Consider the following 22,853-nt stretch of genomic DNA (forward strand, 5'->3'; position numbering starts at 1 on the left):
TAACTTTGATTTGAGTTTCTCTTCAGATGCTCACCATCATTTTTCAGTGCTCCAAATCCTGTCACAAACATCACATCACCTGGGTGAAACTCATAGGATGCATCAGGGAGACAAACTCTATGTACTGCGTTTGTGTAGGGAACAGGGCTAGAAAGCTCTGCAAGTGAAATATCATAGTCATGTGATGGGTATTTGTATTTTTCATGGACAATTATTCTCCGGAGACCACGTTTCATTTTCGAAGGTGTTATTGTTACTCCAAAGGAAGCAGTCCATCTGGCAGGGTTCTTATATCTGGGGAAAAGAAAATGAAGAATAAATTTCTTTTTGCCATGCTATCAGTCTAATAATTTATATTGAATAATTCAGTCTACAGCTGTAGATTTTCTTTTTCTTTTTATAGTTTTGACGTACAGAACTCTTTCCAATTTGAGAACAAGGCTCAGGGGTCTGACCAGGTGAAAAAGCCACCATTTCCTATAATATACATGCCACTCCATATGCCAAGTCATCCACTCCAAATGCTAGGGCTTTTTGATATTTCTGAATATTAATGACTCCAAGGGACCTATGGAAAGTACCTTGTACAGAATAAGAAAAATTAATATATTCTATGTGCCTCATGTACCCCACCCAGAAATATACAAATTTCTCTGAAAACCAAAAAGTCTACACAATAATTTAACAAAGTATTACTATTTTATATACTATACACATTTTGACAATAGATTGAAGGGTCCTCCATTTCTTGCAATATAATAAGTCAATCTATTCGTTTGTACAACTTGCTACTTCCAAATTCTTCACATCTTTGTTATATAATTCTTCATATTTAATTCTTTTTCTTACCATGTGAAATTTCCACCTTAGGATCAAACCTACAACCTATCCAGACTCCATCTCTGATTGAGATACTCAGCAGAGAGATAGACCACTCCTGTTTGACAGCAAATTCAAAGTTCAAAAATGCCTTTAAAATTCCTGCTTTCTTTGAGAAATGATTGTGTATTTATCAAAAGATTATTTATTCACATATACTTTGACTCCATTTCCATTTCCAGACTTTAAAACCTCTTACTAATGTTTACAAATATTCCAGTCTTTTGTGATATATGCACTATTTTTAATTTATGATAAACTCAAATCTCCCAAAATTCATGAGATATTTTCTTGCCAAAACCCAGTGCACTTTGTTCACTCCCAAACATCCTCAAGGTTCGAGACTTACGTTGTAAAACAGTGAGCAGCACTCACAAGCCATGTGGCATTAATTAAGGTTGCTCCACAGCGATGGCTCCCATCCCACTGCAGGCTAGCTTGCCAGGGCCATTCGCCCTCTTCTACTTCTGTTCCACCAACAATCCTGAGACTCTGACCTAGAGATTTACTTTTTCGTGTTCCGCAGCCTGCAAAAGAGAGAGGGTGGGTGCATTGGTGGGTGCATTAATTAGCCGTTGTTTTAAGCATCAAATTGTGTTACTATGTTCCAAATTTCTTCTACTTTGTGCTCCAATAGTATCAAATATTTTCTCATGCTCTTACCTTTCTGTAAACTGTAATGTTTTATTTAGCTAACTCCTGTTCATTTTGTAAAATTTAAAGCCGTTGTTATCTCTCTAGGATACTTTCTCTAACTACCCTGTCTCCAATCTGGATTAGTTATTACTTTCTTGGTGCTTCCAAAATAATAATAGTAACAAACACACTCTGTGTGTGTGCTTATGTGTATAACAGACACCCTCTATGTGTGTGCTTATGTGTATGTATACATATTGACATTGTTTATGACAGGGTTCCTCAACCTTGGCACCACTAACATATTGAACTGTTTAATTCTTTGTTGTAGGGGGCTGCCCTGTGCATCATAAGATCTTGGCCTATATATACTAGATGCCAGTAGCCTTCTCCCTATATTCACGACAAAAATGCCACAGTGGGTGGGGCATGATAGCTTGGCCAACAATATTTCCCTTGGTTGAGAAATGTTGTTTAAGAATGATGTGTTCATGAATTAGTCTCATGCATCTAGTCCCACTAGAGTATGAAGTGCTTTAGGTAGAGATTATATCTTATCCCTTTTGTATCCCTGTTGTCTAACACAGTGCTAGCACATGGTATGTTCCCAATAAATATTGGTGGCGAGAGTATATGCTATTTAGGTAATGAGATTATCTTTTGGTTTTGTATTTAGTTAATTTTAGAAATTAACCAACTATATGAGCTGGTGAGCAGCACATATTCTTCCACTTTTTAAGAGAAATGTAATGTGCAACAACCCCATAACTATTGAATGTATACTGTAAATCATGGTGGGGTACTTGGCTACAGGAGAAGAAAAGTGCTGGGCCTAGAGTCAGCACTTTTAAAATATAGGTGAAGATAATATCTATGTGTCTAAAGTAATTTTATTAAAATATACTCCATAATTTCCTGCACTTTCCATGACACAGGATTAATAACATCAAGAAGATTTTATCTAGGATATAGCGATAATAAGTTTCTGCCTCTAGCTGAAAAACACAATGCATAGATTTGTTTTATCTTATAGATATCTACAAATAAAACATTGATAAGTAAACATTTCTTGCCTCTTCTTTAACAGCTGTACAACTCACTTCCACTACACATCTGCCCCAGGCACCCATACATCCACTCCAAAGTTATCTCAATTTTGCTCTTCTTTACTAATAAAACGCATCTCCGAGATATGATAAAGCACCATGAACTGTACACAAATTAATCAAACTTTATCTGTTCTGTCCCATGATATCAACACGAAGTAAACCTAAATGACCTATAGTGTTAGCTTTTTTACCTTCAGGTAATGCTATTTTAATAAATATATTAAACTTACAATGGTTCAGATAGTTGTCTGTTTCTGTCTTGTTGATTTCTGAAACACATAGAAATGGTAAATAGAATAAGGTCAGCACATCAGAATTACACTATGCCTCTGAGTATTTTAAATACTAAAAGGCTCCTTAATTTTATTATAAAACAGTATTTCTGGATTATAAAGAAAGCGACATAGTTTGTCATAGACAAACTATGATCATCACATTGCAGAGAATGTGAATGGTGTGTTAAACGTTAATGTGGGTAAGAGTCACATAAGGAGCATATTTATAATGTAAACTCCTGTTCCCTTTCCCAGTAACTCTAATTCAGTAGTTTGTATTGAAGCCCAAGAATTTGGATTTTATACCAGTAAATAAGATGCAGGCAGTCCACAACCCCTCCATGGGAAACATTGCTCTAAACCGTAGTATTGATTCCCCAAATGTAATAATACATTTATTAACCATTATTTCAGATTATATCATTAAGCTCATAAGCATAGTCTCATTTGTATAACACACCTGAGTAGCATCTCCGTAAATGTGTACTCATTCACAGTTAAAAACAGTGTTACCCCTTTTGAAGTCAAATTTGAAAAGACAGTCTGCCCTCGAATTGTCATTTAGCTCCAGCCAATGACTTCTTAGCTTGCTAACTTCTCACTAGTCAGTCTCAAACCCTATGCAAACACTAACCTAGCCAATAGATGTATAAAACTCTAAGCTCAAACTTCCTGACTCAGCAGAGTTCTAACGACCAAAACTATTCTTTGTACATGGAAGGATGGATGCTCTAAATGCGAAAATATTAGTGGGTTTTTTTCTTTAGTATTTAATAATATGAATGAAGTGGAAATCTATATTCTAGAAAACCTTCTTTCTGACTTTATTTATTCTGGCTACTTGTGGGGAAAATGGCAAAAATAAGGAAGAATTTACAATTTAGTCTCAGTTAATATTAAAAGGACCACCTCTGATCTCTTTGTTTCAAATAACTTGTTCTCTATCTAAAGCTCTTCCTACAAAAATTTCAAGCTTTGTGTATTGACAGTACTGACAAGGCTGGCTTCATGTGTGACTTACACATCTGCACTGGGTCTCATATTCACAATGGCTTTGTGCTTGGTACAATGCTCTGCTGTTGCTCACTTGACATTCTTAATAATTTTATCTTATAACTTGTGTTTTGAAAATGAGGTTCAATAGGATAATAGATCATAGTGTTGGCAGACCAGATATGTGCAATAAGTGTGTCCATGGTTTCTTCCCACCTCATTTGCATATATCATTCACAATTCCCTATGAAATCAGAATTCTAGTGAACCCACAATGCACAGGGGTTCAGCAAGACTCAAAGCAAGTACAAGGTAAGTGTGCTATTCCTTCCATTAAGTAAGTGGAGGTGCACTGACATGCCTTGGAGGCCATGTTTTCTGTTTGAATCAAAACTTGCTTAAAACTCAGGGAAAAGACAATAGCATTCTAATAAACACAGATGAACAACAGAGCCTGTCATATCCTTTCTTGCTTCTGTTACTCCTGTGTATTAGCCAACAGCTTTTGCTGAAAACTACAACTTAGAAAGAGAAAGATAGGGAAACCCAGATCTCCTTTTCCTTTTAGTCCTTCCTCACTCTTCAGTAAGCTGAAGGTAGAGAGTGTTGGTAGAATTTGCTCATACTAACCAGGAAAATAAGAAGAGTCATTAACCTTTTGTACTATTTCCATTGATGGCAAAAATGAAAAACATGTATGTATAAGCTATGAAATACAGTTGCATAATTTCCATGATTTGAAATACAAGTTAAATGTACTTATACATGCAGTTAAATTGACATTGCATGATATAAACAATTAAACTCATATTAGTAATCTACAAATTTAATTTTTTTGTCTTAGAATGACAATAATCAGCAAATGAAAACACCATGAAAAGTTGAGAGAGAGACCAGGGAAGAAAGAAAACTCTTACATCTTTGTACTTTTAACAGCACTTTTTTCTTGCTTTTTGAAAACAGATCTAGCATTTTCATTTTGTGCTAGGGTGCATAAATTATGTATCTGTCCCTGACTACTGAAGCCTCCTTCCTAAGCAAGTGGGTTGGCTGGCCATCAATTTAGGCATCTACTTAGATCTATCAGATTTTATATTAGCAGTTTGTATTCATTCTCTCTACTTGTCCCCTATTCTCTAGTTCCCAGTGCTGCCATATCCACTACTGTATCCACTAGCCACATGTGGCCAATGAGTTCTTGCAGTATGGCTAGTCTAAATTGAAATGTACTACCTATATAAAATGTTACTAGATTTCAGATTCTTACTACAAAAAAAGTGAAATATTTGATGAATAATTTTTACATTATTTGTTTAAATGATAATACTCGGGACATATTGAGTTGAATACACAAATTATTGAAAATTAATTTTACATGCTTATTTTTGTTTTTAATGTAACTTCAAAAAAATATAACATTATACTTGTGCCCACACAGTATTTCTATAGACCTGCATTGTTCTATAACATATGACTCAGCCCTTAGCCAGACCTTAATTTCCACTGAGGATCTCATATTTCTTATTTTCTAAATGTGAGTACCTATCATCACTTGTTTTGTCCCATGTGGCCCTACAAGCAATAAGAACAAGAACAACAAAAATCTACCTAAATTTTTTGTTTATAGGTGTAAATATACCAAAAATAAGTTTATTATAAGTGTTTTGCTGGTGAAAAGTTTAAGAGAAGAAAGTATACCAAGGCATATTAATGACATTTGAAAATAAATGTGTAAATGACATGAATCTTTCCATATACCATACCCTCAGAACATACAATGAAAGCAACAAGAAAAAGAAGAAGATACAAAGCCATTTTATTCACTTATAATTGGATTCTATAGCCAAAGTATAAAGTGTAATATAAAGAAAACTGCTCAGGAGTTAATAAAAAGCTTGCATGGGAGGCCTAAGCTTAGGGCAGTTTTAAAAATTAAAATACTTCATTAGGAGCAATTTAGTTCCAAAGAAATATACTGTTGGTGGCAAGACCCCAGAATTAAAGGATATCAAAAAAAAATTTTTTAATGAGTGCCAAGATCAAACCTAACATGAAACTGTTCTACGAAAGAAAAATAAGAGAAATTAACTTACTTTTAATATTAACTGACTGAGGATCTACTTTAGGGGGTCCTACAGCATCTTGCAGCTTTTCATGTAAAACACGTTGAACAATTTTATTTATAGTTTCAGGATCCTCAGTAGAGTGAAATCTACAAATCAACAGCATATGAGCCAACACTCCATGTTTCTGTTGACTGTGGGCCAAAAAAGAAGAAAATGAAAGAAAGAAAAAAAAGAAAGGAAGAAAGAAAGGCAGGAAGGGAGGGAGGGAGGAAGTGAGGAAAGGGGGGAGGGAGGAAAGAAAGAAAAAGGAAGGAAGGAAGGAAGAAAGGAAGGAAGGAAGGAGAAGCAAAGGGAAGGGAAGGGAAGGGAGGAAGGAGAAAGAGGGGGAGAGAGAGAAAGAAAAGAAAAGAAAAAAGAAAGGAAAGAAGGGTGATATCTCAGTCTGCTTTTTTCTTTATCGCTTACATGAAATGCACACATAAAATAAATCCATAAATGTTTCCTTCTATATTGCTACTGTTTACTATGTGAAGAAACACAAATTCAGTCTCTCATATAATGAGCTAGTCTGTTTATGGTATCCCTTACCTTCAAAAGGTCTAGTTAAGTGTATGGTTATTAATATAAAAACACGCCTTTCAAAAACCATTCAAAATTATCAAATACAAAGTGTCTTAAATATAAAATCAGCTGTGGTTTTGAATTTCAGGTTTTATTCTTGTATCTCAAGTCTACTTACCTCCCCTAAACAATCTTCAGGCTATCCTAAACAACTCCCAATCCTAAAGATACCAGAATGCTTTACCAAATTGTACTGACTTCATGTAACTTTTCAACACAGAGAATTAATTAGTCTTAATACTATTTGTATGAATTACTACCTTGGAATCATCCTGCCAGCTACTTTACCCACTCGCTTTCATAGTCACTTCTAGAAGAATCCAACTCTTCACTATATATTGCATCAACCACTACTCTCATAAACTGGAAGTGGGAATACAAATTAGAGTCTTATTTTTGGATAGCAGTTTTATCTATTATACGTTTGAATATCTGTCTTCTCTGACACAGCATTTCCACTTCCAAAAATTAAATATTCAAATGCACTCATGCATTTGTGCAAGGACAGACCTATATACATGTTAATTGTAACACTATTTTCAAGACAGGAAAATAAATAACAACCCAAGTATCCTAGGTGACAAAGCCAGTGGATTCTTTTCAGTATTTATATTACTCAGTCAGGATTATTTGTCAACGCCAACCACACTCTCTTTGAAACTTCTTCTTTTGCATCAGTGGTGCCTCTGTCATGATTTTTCTATCTTCCTGCTCTTTCCCTATATCTAAGTTATTCTTCCATATTTCTTCCATCACCTTAAATATTGTTCTTCAAGCTTTCTTCATCATCCTTTTCATTCCCTTTTATTATTCTTTTTCTTAGAAATTTACGCCCATGCTTCCAAATTTTTGAGTTGATCATGAGCAAATTTCTATCTTCTGCTCAGTTCCATTTCCCTCTACCAGGTCACACTCATTTTTCAGGTTCATATGGTCCCTTAGTATGGTCCCCTAGTATGTAAATTCAACATCTCCAAAATTGACTTAATCTTTTCAATACACTTCTCACGATTGCAGTAACAGAAGACTAATAATGAGTAGCAGTAGCAAGATTACTGGAATAAAGAGGTGAACAAATTAGAAAGCTATTGGGAAAATAGAATTAGTAGTACTAAGTTATTCATAAAATATGAGGGGCCCAGGAAAGGAAGGAGTGTTTGATGACTTCCAGGTTTCTCATTTATGTAACTGGATTCTTCCTGAGTTAGGGAATTTTCTGTGGAATTTCCACATGGGGGTGTGTATATAGTGATAGAAATCAAAAACATAGTTCAGACTGGAGATAGAAATTTGTATTTCAACAGAATATGAGGCCATGTGGGTGAATGAGGTCCCCCTGAGAAAGTGAAACTTAAAGTTGAGAGAAGTAGTTTGCAGATCCAAGAAAGGGCACTATCTCAAACACCAGAGAGTACACAATTTTTAGAACAGAGTGATCAAAGTAATGCCTTAGAGATATCAGCTAAGTAATAGAATGGCAGGAAATTTTTAGAGTTTTGTCATTGGAATAATTTTGGAAATAGTTATTATTCTATTTTTTAATACAAATAATTTGTATTATGGCAATATTGTATTGAAAATTCTTACAATATTTTCCTTAATATTATGTTCTAAACCTACATATGAATGGTTAGTTGACAGATGAGATCTTCTCAGCTACATATTTTGAGAATAGAGGGATGGAATAGAAGAAGGTAAACAAGATTGACTAATAGGAGGAAGAAGAGCTAAAGACAAACCTGATCTACTACACTGTCTTACATGGGGCACTATTTGCCATTAAACCAAGGATATGTGTTAGGTCTATCTGTACATAGTACTATCTGTACTTAGTAAGTTTCTCAGAAAACAGTTTTACAGCATAGGCACCAATTATACCTCTGTCCCCAGCAATCACCTTGCAAATGCTTACTTTGGGATTTAAGAAATGAATAAGGGACTTTGTAACCCATGACTTACACAGAACAAGTGTCAAATGTTTGTTGAATTGAATTATACATTTAACACTTCAAAACATATTTATTGCTGAGCAGATTAACAGCTTCAACTTTAAATTCAGAAGTTGGCAATTCAGATTTACATACCTGAACTTGATAACCTGAGACTTGACAAATTCTTCCCTTAATGGAGATTTATAAAATGCATTTTTCACCTGTTTGAAAAATATTCAAAATATGTCAGCAAGAACTTTATGAAATTCCACAAATTAATTCAAAGCTTTTTAGAAAATTAAAAACAAAACAGTGCAAAAGGCATTGACATTTCGCAGTGAGCTGAACTTGAGGAAGCTTGAGAAATCTACTGCGGTATTCTCAGTGATTTCAACTGAACTCTGTCTTAGGAATGATAGGAGTAGGGAACTGCAGTGGGGTCAGAAGTGGCATCTGCTGTACTAATGCTCAGAAAGAGACAAAAGAAAATGAGCATGCTGTTTCTTGAAAATTAAGAGTGAGCAATTTTACCTGGAGATAAGGACTTTTACTGCCCATAGACAAAGGAAATGAAATAATTCTGCCACATAATAATTGGATTATAGAAATGAGTGCATGTCCATGTCAAATGCTTCCCAAACCTAGTGACAAAGTTGTCAAGTATCCTGGCATAATGTACACCCAGTTCAGCACTCCAAATGCTAATAGAAAGACCCAGGTGAACTGGGATACTTAGCCTAAGTTTTACTCCACTAAAGTGAAAGAATCTATTTTTGTAGAGATGTTAGTTATTATTCTAAATAAGAATTCTAGGCAACTTAATTTTTTAATTAGGAGTTTATGTAAGGAAACACTTCAAGGGCTTCTTGTTTCCAGTATGTGGATATATAGTATGTAGTAAGTAAACACTTACTACATGCTGGTGATTAACAGAAGCAACGAGACTTTTAATTCTTTCTTACATTTTATTAATTCCAAATTGTTTTACCTAAGGACAGTTCTTGCAATTATGAGACAAAGCTGAATAGCACAAGACCTCTGAATAGGATGACAGTATTCACAAGAAAATTTTTATTTAAGGGTTAATTTTTGTCAAGTAACTTCAAACTATTATTAATTTTGAAGGCATTAAAGAGTTCTATGTATATTCCTTTAGATTTAAATATGTCTGGATTTTATTTACTTAAATAAAATGTACTTGAATGGCACAAAGAACAAGGTCAATAGTGCCATCTCTTCTTGACCTTTTTGGTTCAATTTCACTTTCTTCATTTTGCAAATGTATTTAGCCTTAGAGAACAGCCTGATCAAAAATTTCCCTGATTGGGTGTTTGCAAGGGCAAATGTAACCAGGATTCCACCTCTGTCTCAGCAAGCTGGCCAAATCCCCAGGCTGCTGTCCACTGGGCGGTTTCCAGGGCCTCACTCCCATTCTTGTTCAGGTTATTGGAACTGGAAGACAATTTGGAAATTATCTAATCTAATGCCTTAATTTTCACATAAGGAACTTTGTCCAAAATGATAAACTGATATGTCAAGTGATGTATCATTAGCCAGTAGGTACCACTGAAGCTACATGTGCCTCCCAGCTCCTAGCTCAGTGTTCTTTCCATCACATTATACCACGAATTACCTCACAGACTGCCAGGAAAAGTTAAATTATTCTTTAATTAATCTGATAATGATAAGAAGTTACCACTTAAGCCCTTGTTTTTTGGCCCATGCTGCTAATTTTTCCAGTTTCTTAAGTATTTAATTGATCCCTCAAAATGAATATTGATGCATTAAGGCTAGAGTTGCATATCTGTGGATTTACGTACCAAAAGCTACTTGAAGATTAAATATTTTTAAAAACTGGGTAGAGTTGCATATCTGTGGATTTACTACATATTTTTGTACCGAAAGCTGATTGAAGGTTAGATACTTTTATGAACTAAAAGACTGTTTAGGTATGTGCCTAAATAGTTTCAATCTTGGCAATCTTCTGCTCAGGGTCTCTTTTTTAGGAAGTGTAGGATACAGCAAATATATTTTAGGCCACCCTCACATTTCCAGAATCTCTGGACTCTGCTGATCAACAGTAGAGCACTAGCTAAGGAAAGGTAAGTAAGAAGGACCTGACTGAATGGCTAAAGTTTCTTTGGTTCAGCCCTGCGAGTGATATTGTGCTAAGTGATGTATTGTCTGTTTTGTTTTATATTCCTTGGGTTAGGGCCTCTTTTCATTTTGCAAATACACAGGGATCTGTTAGTTGAATGGATCTTTTAGAAGCTAGGATGCTAAAAAATATGGTAAAGAGTGACAGCAAATGCACCAGAAGTGGATGACAAATTGCTTACCATTGATTCAAGACTCTGGCTCATTTCCGTAAAATTGTTAGAAGCCTCTCTGCCAAACTCAGCATACAGTTTGTCAGTTGTAAATGACAATGTGCTATAGTAATTGTAGGTCTTCCTTTGATCTACAAGGAAAGAAGCAAAACTCTATCTTAATTTTATCAGATGGGTGTAAAGCATCATTATTTCCCCACTTGGTTGTTGCTAGAAGACTGAAACAGGAAGGAATGCTCTTAGCACAGATCATCATCATCATCATCCTGCCCCAGGCCTCATAGTTATCTCAGGATATAAAACAACATTTATCATCACGTGATTTAGAGTATAAAAGCCGTAAGAAATGCCTGGTGTTCCTGGAGTACTGTACAAGTAGCTCATCAGAAGAGTGGGCTGATTATTCATCTGTTATTCATTCCTCAGTAAGCCAAAAGAGAGAGCAAGTCATGCCATCTGAGCATACAAACAGGGATGGATTCAGAAGCCTCCCAAGGGTCACTGTATTTGTATATTCCAAATGTAGATTTTCTTTTCCCTTCCATCAACTATACATCAATTCTGTCCACAAGAACTCTAGTTTGAGAAAATTTATTTTGGCTGAAAAGGAAGATGAGGTTAGGAATTAAAATGCAAGGGATTCAGTAAATAGAAGTTTAGGGAGCTAAAGTTGCCACCTGGCATAATCTCCCAGGGACACTATTTAGTTTCAACCTGCTCCCTTTGTCACTGCGTGTATGTTTTTCCCACTAACCACAGGGGTTGGCTTGTCTGCTCCTTAGCCACTGTCTCTAACTTCTGCATCCAATTTAAGCAACCCACATTTTTGAGCTGCTGAAAAGTTAATGTCACATAACTTTTCCTCCACCCTCCAGTGCATGAAGCAAGCACACAGCCCTCAGAAAATTAATGTATTCATTCAACAAATATTAATGCCAGCCACTTTTCAGTGAGAGACACTGTGTCAAGCATTAGAAATACACAGGTGATCAAGACAGTTGTATGTAGTTACTATAGGAAAGCAGAGTGTGGCTCATCCAGTCACAGCCTCTCTCCTCCTCTCTCTACTTTCCTATTCTTTCCCTCTTCACTTAAACTGCAGAATAAGGCCGGGCGCGGTGGCTCAAGCCTGTAATCCCAGCACTTTCGGAGGCTGAGATGGGCGGATCACGAGGTCAGGAGATCGAGACTATCCTGGCTAACACGGTGAAACCCCGTCTCTACTAAAAAATACAAAAAACTAGCCGGGCGAGGTGGCGGGCGCCTGTAGTCCCAGCTACTCGGGAGGCTGAAGTAGGAGAATGGCGTGAACCCGGGAGGCGGAGCTTGCAGTGCGCTGAGATCCGGCCACAGCACTCCAGCCTGGGCGACAGAGCGAGACTCCGTCTCAAAAAAAAAAAAAAAAAAAAAAAACCGCAGAAGAAAAGGAAACTAACACTGAACACCAATGTCCCTGGTACAGTCACATATCACATATCTCATTTAATTTACAATAACTCCACAAAAAGGCAATATTATCCACATTTAACAGACTACCGTCTTGGAAATGTAAATAACTTGCCCAAGACCAGCAGGGCATAGCCAAGACAAACTTCCAGAGTACAGATTTATTTCACAAGCTGCTTCTTAGAGTAAAAAAAAAAAAAAAAAGCCACTTACTGAAGCTACGGGACAAGTCTTTTGTTTATAAAAGTTATTCAAAAAACTACTAGCATATTTCAGAAAAACACCCTGGCCATCCAGAGGATTTGATGGGAAGAGAGAGAAGCACTATCAGACTCTGACAAGGGCTGGGGAGGGGTTGGTGATGAATAAAAGAGATGAATGGCAGGCGGAAGACACTGAAAGTTGAGTCGCCAGAGTACTAGAGACGATTAAGTGAAGGACTTCGGAGGTTTTACTCTCTCTCCATCCTTCCTCACCTCCCTTTCTCTGAATAGAAGGTTCAAACCTAACTTCAAGTAAGGTTTCAAATGTATTGAAATACTGGGAAATAACTCATAACTATCTCTGTAAACTACTGTTCTATTACATTTGTATTTGTAAACATCTGCCTCATGGTTAGCTATAACTTTATGTGGAATTGTATCCATTCTTCTAGGATTCTGCTTCAAATTTTAATGTAAAAGTGAACCGCCTAGGGAGTGTGTTAAAATGCAGATTCTGGTACATGAGGTCTAAAGTTAGACTCAAGATTTTGCATTTCTAACAAACTCCCAAGTGATGTTGATGCTTCTGGTAGCTAATCATATGTTAAATAGCAAGGTTCTAGACAGAATGGTAACAGACCCCTCTATATCCTTAAATGTAGTTTTTTGACTTATTAGATTGAATGATTTAAAATTGTCATTAGTACAGGTCAAAAATAGTCAAATATTGGCAATTGCATATGGTTTAGCCAAGTTAACAACTTATTATCTGTGCTCAATATTTTACTTTACTCTGTAGACTTAAGCATGCCACTGTTAAAACGTATTACCAGCTGCCATAAATATATGGTATGAGTAGTTACTAAAACATGTTAGGAATATTAACAGAAAAGTGAAAAATAAGGATAAACATGAGTACTTTTCTAGCAGGTTTGTGATTCTATAATCTGCAATGGTGTTGCTTATAACAGATTCATCTTCTGACATCCAAATCACATAGCGGCAGAAATGCACGACCAAAGGCGCCAGACACGAACTGTATACAGAATTGTGTGTTGTCCTGGGTTTTATGAAATGAGAACCAAAATGATGTTTTTCCAAATATGATTACCTTTATCTGTATCTGTCTATTTCTGTAACAGATTTTTTTAGTTTGGTTTGGTTATTTTGGCATGTCAGCTTCTAAATGTTCATCTGCCAAAACCACTCTGTTAGTTTTTACCCCAAAACAGAAAGCAGGTCGCAAACAGAAGACAGTAACACACATCACAACAATCACTGTTTATTCAGGTGTACTGTGTGGGCAGTGGAAGCTGTGTGTTCAATATTACTCAACTGATAATCCAAACAACAGGATTCAGAAACAGGTTACTGAAAAAATTCTTGCCAAGTTTTCACTGTATACATATGAGTAAGATTTATGAACATATCATAGGTACAATTCATTTGATATTATCATTCAGTATTTAATCCACCTAACATGTGCCAAGACTCTGATAAATTCTAGACACACAAAAGTGTATAAAACAGTCCTAGGCATCCATGGGGACAAATAATGATGCTTACAACAAAGTGGGACTCAGTATACTCAGCAGAATTGTAGAACTATAAAGTTATTTCAGCAATTCATTTTTATTTAAAGTATGCTCCAGGCCTGGCACAGTGACTTACGCCTGTAATCCCAACACTTTGGGAGGCCAAAGCAGGCAGATCGTTTGAGGTCAGAAGTTCAAGACCAGCCTGATGAACATGATGATACCCTGTCTCTGCTAAAAATAGAAAAAATTAGCTGGGTGTGGTGGTGCATGCCTGTAATCTCAGGTACTCAGGAGGCTGGGGCACAAAAATCACTTGAACCCAGGAGGCGGGGGTTACAGTGAGCCAAGATCAAGCCACTGCACTACAGCCTGGGAACAGATCAAAACTCCATCTAAAAAAATAAAATATAAAAAGTATGCTACAGAAAAATCTATTAATAATATGCAGACACTCCAAATTAAAGACCTGCCTGTATGCAAATTCTACCAAAAAAAAAATCTTTGTTTTAAATATTTTTTTAAACTATCCAGAAATGATCCATCTTGCTTTGGAAATTGAGATTACACTTGCATGGACAGTAGAGGAAGATAACCAGATTGCAGAGTACTCTTTCTCGTTATTGGAAAGCAACTTCAACAAGGTCTCAATTAAATTAGAATCAAGTGATTAGCTTCTATGGTTACGGTGTTTTGAACATCCAAGTATAATCTAGTAACAGAAGGAGATATTAAACTAATAGGTCATGGTTAAGTCAAGTAATTAAAACCTGAAGCAAAGTAGGAGGAAACTTCAGAAGGGTTGTTACATCTTGGAGAACAGTTCTGAAGTTCCCTGGAGACCTTTCTAATAACATAGCAACTAAGAGTTCATCTAGCAATGAGGTACCTGATAACCGCAGGATGAACTTCTTTATAATGAGCTTTCTCAGCATACCCTATCCTCTTTAATCACCTACAGTATATCCTAAGATGAGATTTTAATAACAGAAATAGGCACTTATTCAACAATACATCACTATGACTATTTTTCTAACTTCCTGGTACAGAACAGAGCCTACCTTTTTATGACTCCAGATTGTGTCATTGATTTATTGGCATGTCAGGACTTCAACGAGTTGGATTTTTTTTTTTTCTTTTTGAGACCAAGTCTTTCTCTGTTGCCAAGGCTTGAGTGCAGTAGCATGATCTCGGCTCACTGAAACCTCCGCCTCGTGGGTTCAAGTGATTCTCCTGCCTCAGCCCCTCTAGGAGGTGGGACTACAGGTGTACACCATCACATCTGGCTTTTTTTTTTTTTCCTTTTTTTTAGTAGAGACAGGGTTTCACCATGTTGGCCAGCCTGGCCTCAAACTCCTGATCTCAAGCAATCCACTCGCCTCAGCCTCCCAAAGTGCTGGGATTACAGGCGTGAGCCGCTGCACCCAGTCAGAATTATTTTAAATCAAGGTGCTTGCCCTGTGATCTCAAACAACTCAAGACATTGGTTCTAGCTATGCTGTAGTTTTCCCTTGATAAATATTCACTTATTGCTATTAAAGAAGATGCAAATGAACATGCTGTTCCCAGCAGAAAGCATCACACATCAAAGATAGAAAAAATAATCCTCCTTGACTTATGAGCACTAAATAAGAGACAAAGCAGGTAAAGATTCCTTTGTACAGGTTATGCAAATGAATCTTAGTAATGAATGAATAAGCCTGAGGCAAATCAAAACAGCAAGGTATGAGGAAATATTTGGGGTAAATTACATGATGCCAAGGCAGCTTATACTTACTGTATCTCACATAATGAACAGTGAGTCCAATGCACACTGCCAGGACGATCAGGGATATGAAGATGACGAGGCCGATAACCCAGGGCTCCCAACAAACTCTTTTCCTAGCCCTCACCACATCCGGCCTAAGGAAGAAAGTAAATAGATAGATTATTTCAGAGCATGCAACACATCCACTCCTTAAACAAAACAGATATTTTTGTGGAATGAAGGACATTCATTTGGAGGGTCGTGTACTGTCTGGGTTTAGAGCACACCCTGGTTCCAGGCTGCTGAGGCCAATCCTGACTCTGACTCCTGTTGTTAGGCAAGTAGTTTGACTTTTCTGTGCTTCAGTTTCCTCATCCATAAAAGGAAGATGATAATGATAGTACCTATTTCATATGATTATTGCGAGAATTAAACGTAGTACTATATATAAAGTGCTTGTAACAATGCCTGACATGTAGAAAGTGCAATATTAAACGTTAGCTATCACTTGTTGAGCCAGCCATGTACTTGATATAGAGTTAGACACTGCAGGAGCTACAAAAATATTTTAAGCCTTTTCTCTAGCACTTTAGAATCTTAAATATCCTTTTTAAGTGTGCTACAGCTTGAAGCATACCAGGTTTCAGATAGAGTTGCTAATTCTATGCTTCTAATTTTCCGGTCTATTTCCAAACCAAACTTTGAGGATACCTAGAAGAGACAACCAGAGGCCCCTTCCTAAAGAACCTGAGGTTTTGAGCTAATAGTTACCTCTAAGCTTTAATGATGCTACAGGAAATTCTTTTTGCTTGAGATTCCCTCAACTTCTTTTATTTGTTCTGCCTTCAAAAATACGTGTAACTGGAAAACATTGATCCACATGACTTTGGTTTGATTGGTAAAATTGTCCCGTTGGGTTATAATATTTGGTAAGCAAACTCTAAAGCCAGAAATGTGAAATAATAAGTCAGAGATGACCTAGGAGTTTGAATATGATACTGTTATTTTAGATTTCTTGAGGTATTTACCATGCCAGTGTATGCTATACTTTTTTTTTTTCTAGAGCGCTGTCTGCTATATGAGGACTTGAGGAAAACATGGTATTCTCCTGAAGGAGTACTGGGTGTTGAATCAGAATAAGGAGAATTCTAAGTGCAGCCCTTTCATTCACAGATCTGTGACTTGGACAAATCATTTAAACTCTGAGCTCAATTTCTCCATATATCAGTAAGGAACAGGATAACCATTCCGTCTAAAGCACTTTGGGACCTAGAATTAGATCATGAATGTGTAAACAGCAAAGCATTTCACAATAAATACTTTTTGTTTACAAAAATCAAGAACACTGTGTTTCCTGATGATATAGGATCAGGAAGTGATGATATTATCATGTTGGCCCCTGTCACACCATCATTACATCCTGGCTCTGGCTGGGCACAAAATAAAGAGCACTGGCACAGAAGTCAGTGGTATTATCATCATTACACAATCCTGTCCCTGGGGAAGGCACTGAGATGTGGTAGAAGGCTCCAGGGACTCTGCTTGTTCTCCTGCCTTGTTCCTGTGATTTTTCCATGGGTCTGTAACCAGGGAAGCTTTATCTTCCTCTCCCCAACCTTTCCCATCTCCAGTTTTCCCTTGAGTAGAATTCCAAACACCTGTTCCTAGAATGGCAATTACTGCAATATAAAAAGACTTCTCCACAATGAGATTACTTTTTATGTGCAACTGTGCCTAAGAAACCCCCAAAAGTGACTCCTATTCCTTCATCCCTGAATGCTTGCTATTCATCTATTGCAGAAAAAAGGAGATGAGTATAACAGACATAAGCAAAACTGTTGAGGGGAATACGGGCAGAGGTTTCTCAACTAATATCAAAACATGTCAGATGAAGAATATGAATTTGTGCTTGTAGAAAACATGAAATTATCAAAAATACATGATTGCTATGTAGAATTGTGAAATACTAGACACTTTCTATTTGTTCTACAGTAAGTTTTAATCAAGATAAAAATGTAAACAATGCAGCCATTCTATTGATGAGGTAGGTTTCATATATTAGCATTAAAAAGGTTAATGATAAGTTTTAATTTAAAAAAGTTATAGAACAATATGCATTCCATGTTTCAGTTTTTCTAAATAATAAAACTATATATATGTATCTGTGCGTAACAAAATATACAGAAGACACAACAATTTTTTTTCAGTAAGAAGCAGAATAACAAATAAGTGAGAAACTTTAATTTTAATTCGTGGTTTTGTTTGTTTTATGGTGGATTTTTTAAGAACAAACATTTTGACTTTCAAATTAAAAGAAAGCGAGCAAGAGAGAGAAATAGGACATTCTTAAAATATGAAAAAAAGAATAAGGAAGATTACATATGTATTTTCATGGAATTCACATCACTGCAGTGTCCAAGGTACCACTGTGATTTCTTTTCTGACCCCCACCTTCCCACATTACTCACGACTATTTTAGTGACATGCTCTCCTGGGTGGCTAGAAGAAGACAAAAGGGATAACATGGGACAAAGAAAAAAGAGAATCCAGTCAAAAATACTTGGAACAAACAATTAAGAGATTATATTTCTGAGTCCTGCCACCAACTCATTTATTATATAGTCTTGTACCCACAGATTCCATTATCTGTCTTAATTTCTCCATATGAAAAACAAGGATAATAAGTCCAGACTCCTCCTGATCTAATGAGCTAGGTAGAGATAAAAATGATAAGGTAGTTTGGTACTTTGAGCTCCCAAGTGGAAAAATCATTGTACAAATAACAAGGATGATAATTATTATCATCATTATTTTAATTATTAGTAATAGTGGTAATGACCACATTACTAAGATGTTTGTCATTTGAAACTTTATTTGTTCTTTTCCCAGTCTGTATAGCATTGTTTTTCAAACTGATTCACCATATTTGTTTAGCTTTTTTGAGATATAATTGACCCTATTTCTTTCTTACTTTTTTATTTTCTCAGTAAGTGATTCAATACTGAATTCCTCCAAATTACATGTGAAAGAAAATGTGCTCAAAAAAATAGTAAAGTGAAGGAATAAATTTATTTTACATATCAACAGACATTTGTATAATTAACCTCCTCCTGAACATACATAAATACTTTTCCAGTCATTATTTTCATCTATCAAAACTTATGTGCACTTATTCATGTAAAATCACCTTCAGATAGACTGATTGAATTCTAATAGCTTTAGTAATATAAAAATGCTTTCTTTATATGATTTTCTTTTCAATCTGGGGACAAGTATAATTAGTGACAAGTCAAGTGAATATAACAGTTAAAGTATGCTTATGCTTTTTTAGCCCCAAATTGCCAGAAAACAAGCAATATGTTTAGATCTGCATTATTATTATCACTTATTAACGTGTCATTTTTAGAACAGTGCTAAAAAGGAAAAGCAGCAGCAACAGCAAAAAGACAAGGGGAAAAAGGTACTAATGCAAATAAAGCTAATGGCAAGCACTGGAAAATGACAAGTCAAGGCTCAGTGTTTCAAAGAAAAATTTACCAGAACAAGCCTCTTCACAGCAACACCACCAATCAATAGTGGGTCTTTTTTAAAAAAGAAATTATACTTTGAGATCTGGGGTACATGTGCAAAACGTACAGGTTTGTTACATAGGTATGCACGTGCTATGGTGGATTGCTGCACCCATCAACCCATTGTCTACATTAGGTATTTCTCCTAATGTTATCCCTCCCCTAGTCCCCCACCCACTGATAGGCCCCAGTGTATGATGTCTCCCTCCCTGTGTCCATGTGTTCTCATTGTTTAACTCCCATTTATGAGTGAGAACATGCGGTGTTGGGTTTTCTGTTCTTGTGTTAGTTTGCTGAGAATGATGGTTTCCAGCTTCGTCCACGTCCCTGAAAAAGACATGCACTCATCCATTTTATGGCTGCATAGTTTTCCATGGCATATATGTGCTATGTTTTCTTTATCCAGTCGATCATTGAAAAAGAAAGGAGATGTGTATAACAGACATCATAGATGGGCATCTGGGTTGGTTCCATGTCTTCCCTATTGTGAACAGTGCCGCAATAAACATACATGTGCATGTGTCTTTATAGTAGCATGATTTATAATCCTTTGGGTATATATCCAGTAATGGGATCACTGGGTCAAATGATATTTCTGGTTTTAGATCCTTGAAGAATCGCCACTGTCTTCCACAATGGTTGAACTAATTTACACTCCCACCAACAGTGTAAAAGCATTCCTATTTTTCCACATCCTTTCCAGCATCTGTTGTTTCCTGACTTTTTAATGATCGCCATTCTCACTGGCATGAGATGGTATCTCATGGTGCTTTTGATTTGCATTTCTTTAATGGTCAGTGATGATGACCTTTTTTTCATATGTTTGTTGGCTGCACAAATGTCTTCTTTTGAGAAGCATCTGTTCATATCCTTTGCCTACTTTTCTATGGGATTTTTTTTCTTGTAAATTTAAGTTCTTTGCAGATTCTGCATATTAGCCCTTTGCCAGATAAATAGATTGTAAAATTTTTCTCCCATTCTGTAGGTTGCCTGTTCACTCTGATGATAGTTTTTTTGTTGTTGTTGTGCAGGGGCTCTTTAGTTTAATTAGATCCCATTTGCCAATTTTGGATTTTGTTTCCATTGCTTTTGGTGTTTTAGTCAAGAAGTCTTTGCCCATGCCTATGTCCTGAATGGTATTGCCTAGGTTTTCTTCTAGAGTTTTTATGGTTTTAGGTCTTACATTTAAGTTTAATCCATCTTGACTTAATTTTTGTATAAGGTATAAGGAAGAGGTCCACTTTCAGTTTTCTGCATGTGACTAACCGGTTTTCTCAACACAATTTATTAAATAGGGAATCCTTTCCTCATTGCTTGTTTTATCAGGTTTGTCAAAGATCAGATGGTTGTAGATGTGTGGCATTATTTCGGAGGCCTCTGTTCTGTTCCATTGGTCTATGTATCTGTTTTGGCATATGTTACATATTTGACTGTAGCTTAGCTCATAGGATTGTGCCTGCTTATCCTATCAATAAAAGTATTTGAGATGTGTTTTACATTGTGAAAAACCCATACCAGCAAGCATTAGTGACATCATTAATCCTTCTCACACTTTCTAGAACAAGACTATAAAAATATCCACAGTAGAAATAAAACAGAATATTGTATACATATGTGCATGGACTGTATATTTTCATTGCTGTTTTTTTAAAGAAGAAATACAAGCAAATTACTCCATATAAAATTACAAATAACATATTTCTGTCCTATCCACTGTTAGATAAAACACATCTATAAGTATCTAATAGCATCAGCCAGGCCCTTGTGCTGAATTGCAATGTTTGCATTCCCTACCATAATAATTATGCCTAGCTCTCATAGAGAAGTTACAAAACCCAAAGTTCAACTATTTATGTTTAACCAACCATGAAACTTAAGTGACAGTATCTTTCCCCTGCCTTTAAAAGGAGGTTGTGAAGATTACATATGATATCAACAGACTTTGTTAGATAGGTGTACTACATAAATATTAGTGGCAACTCAACAGTAAGGACTGTCTCTGACCTCCACTGTGGTTGTCATCAAGGTCTTTATTAAGTTCCCAACTAGATATGGTACAGCACAGGTGACTACAAACTGATTTAAGTTGACACTTGACCTGATCTCTAGAAGTTTGCAACTACATACAGATAGGCGGGCTGCAAAAAAATTAAAGATATTATTAAGTAATTAGTTATGGATTTATAGACTTAAACTAAGCTATTGAAGTTTGATTTCTACTAATATATTTGCTTTCTATCCTCAAACTCTTTTTAGGTCAAGATAATAAATTGGCATTATCTGAGTCAGCAACTTTATACACAACAATATCCCACAGCAAAGTTAACTAGGGATGCCATTGCAGCCAATCATAGGGAATTCTACACACTTCAAAGTGTGAAAGAAAAATAAGAATTAACAAACTGTGTGCTGATATCATGGCAAGTGTATAAGAAGAAAAATGATTGAGGATGGCCGGGCGCGGTGGCTCAAGCCTGTAATCCCAGCACTTTGGGAAGCCGAGGCGGGCGGATCACGAGGTCAGGAGATCAAGACCATCCTGGCTAACAGGGTGAAACCCCATCTCTACTAAAAAAATACAAAAAACCAGCGGGGCGTGATGGCGGGCGCCTGTAGACCCAGCTACCCGGGAGGCTGAGGCATGAGAATGGCATAAACCCGGGAGGCGGAGCTTGCAGTGAGCTGAGATCAGGCAACTGCACTCCAGCCTGGGTGACAGAGTGAGACTCCATCTCAAAAAAAAAAAAAAAAAAGAATTCAGTTTTAATTTTTGGATGGTACACAAAATTTATGAAATTTTTATTATATACTCACTTTAACAATTATGTTCTAATTATGTTCTAATTATTAGAATATAATATATTAGTGTAATAAACTCAGATTCATATTAGAATAAAGTGGGATTTCTGTACAAATTTATGCCATAAAAATTATAAGAAAAGCATTATTTTACCCAAAAGAACAAATGCTTTTAGTTACCAATGTCCATGCGTTTAATTCGTGGACATTACCAAATTGTCCACGAATTACAACCAAATCTATATAGTGATTACTACTAAATCTATAACGGCAGCTCAGCTCAGTTGCCTACACTTCAGAACTATATATCCACCAACCTATCTATGTTCATCACAATGGGCTATACCTCTTACCATTCAAACTTAATACAGCCATACTAGAAACTCCTAGACACCTATCCCAAATATTTATTCTTTTTTTCCTAATAACAGAAACCTTGATCTTTGGTTAGGCACACAGCCACCAGAAAAATCAAATAGTGCCCCTTGTCCATAAGAGTCAGCATATGAATACTTTCTTTCCAATGGAGTATCTACTTTGTTGGCTAGAATCCTAATATGCATTTCATAGTTAGAATATATATGTGCTAATTGAAGCACAGATTGCCACAGTAGACCAGGATTTGGAAGACACATAATCAAGCTGGTAGACAGTATAATAATAGGAGCCTAAATTCCCAATTATTTGTGAACCTCCCTATTAGCTCTTACCTGC

The 22,853-nt window shown here is 36.2% G+C and overlaps 1 protein-coding gene across 1 annotated transcript in view; it reads right to left on the bottom strand.

Annotated features, from left to right (window-relative positions):
• Positions 1–22,853, bottom strand: part of TMPRSS11E (transmembrane protease, serine 11E) — a 49,614-nt gene that overhangs the window by 20,428 nt on the left and 6,333 nt on the right. Inside the window, exons 2-8 of the mRNA XM_011940296.1 lie at positions 15,802–15,926; positions 10,850–10,971; positions 8,664–8,731; positions 5,986–6,149; positions 2,855–2,893; positions 1,229–1,406; positions 35–294 (exon numbers count right to left, since the gene is read on the bottom strand). Coding sequence (XP_011795686.1) covers positions 35–294; positions 1,229–1,406; positions 2,855–2,893; positions 5,986–6,149; positions 8,664–8,731; positions 10,850–10,971; positions 15,802–15,926 — 956 coding nt within the window. The remainder of the gene's footprint in view (positions 1–34; positions 295–1,228; positions 1,407–2,854; positions 2,894–5,985; positions 6,150–8,663; positions 8,732–10,849; positions 10,972–15,801; positions 15,927–22,853) is intronic.

Source organism: Colobus angolensis, unplaced genomic scaffold (genome assembly GCF_000951035.1).
Source record: "Colobus angolensis palliatus isolate OR3802 unplaced genomic scaffold, Cang.pa_1.0 Scaffold189, whole genome shotgun sequence".
Lineage (NCBI taxonomy): Eukaryota > Metazoa > Chordata > Mammalia > Primates > Cercopithecidae > Colobus > Colobus angolensis.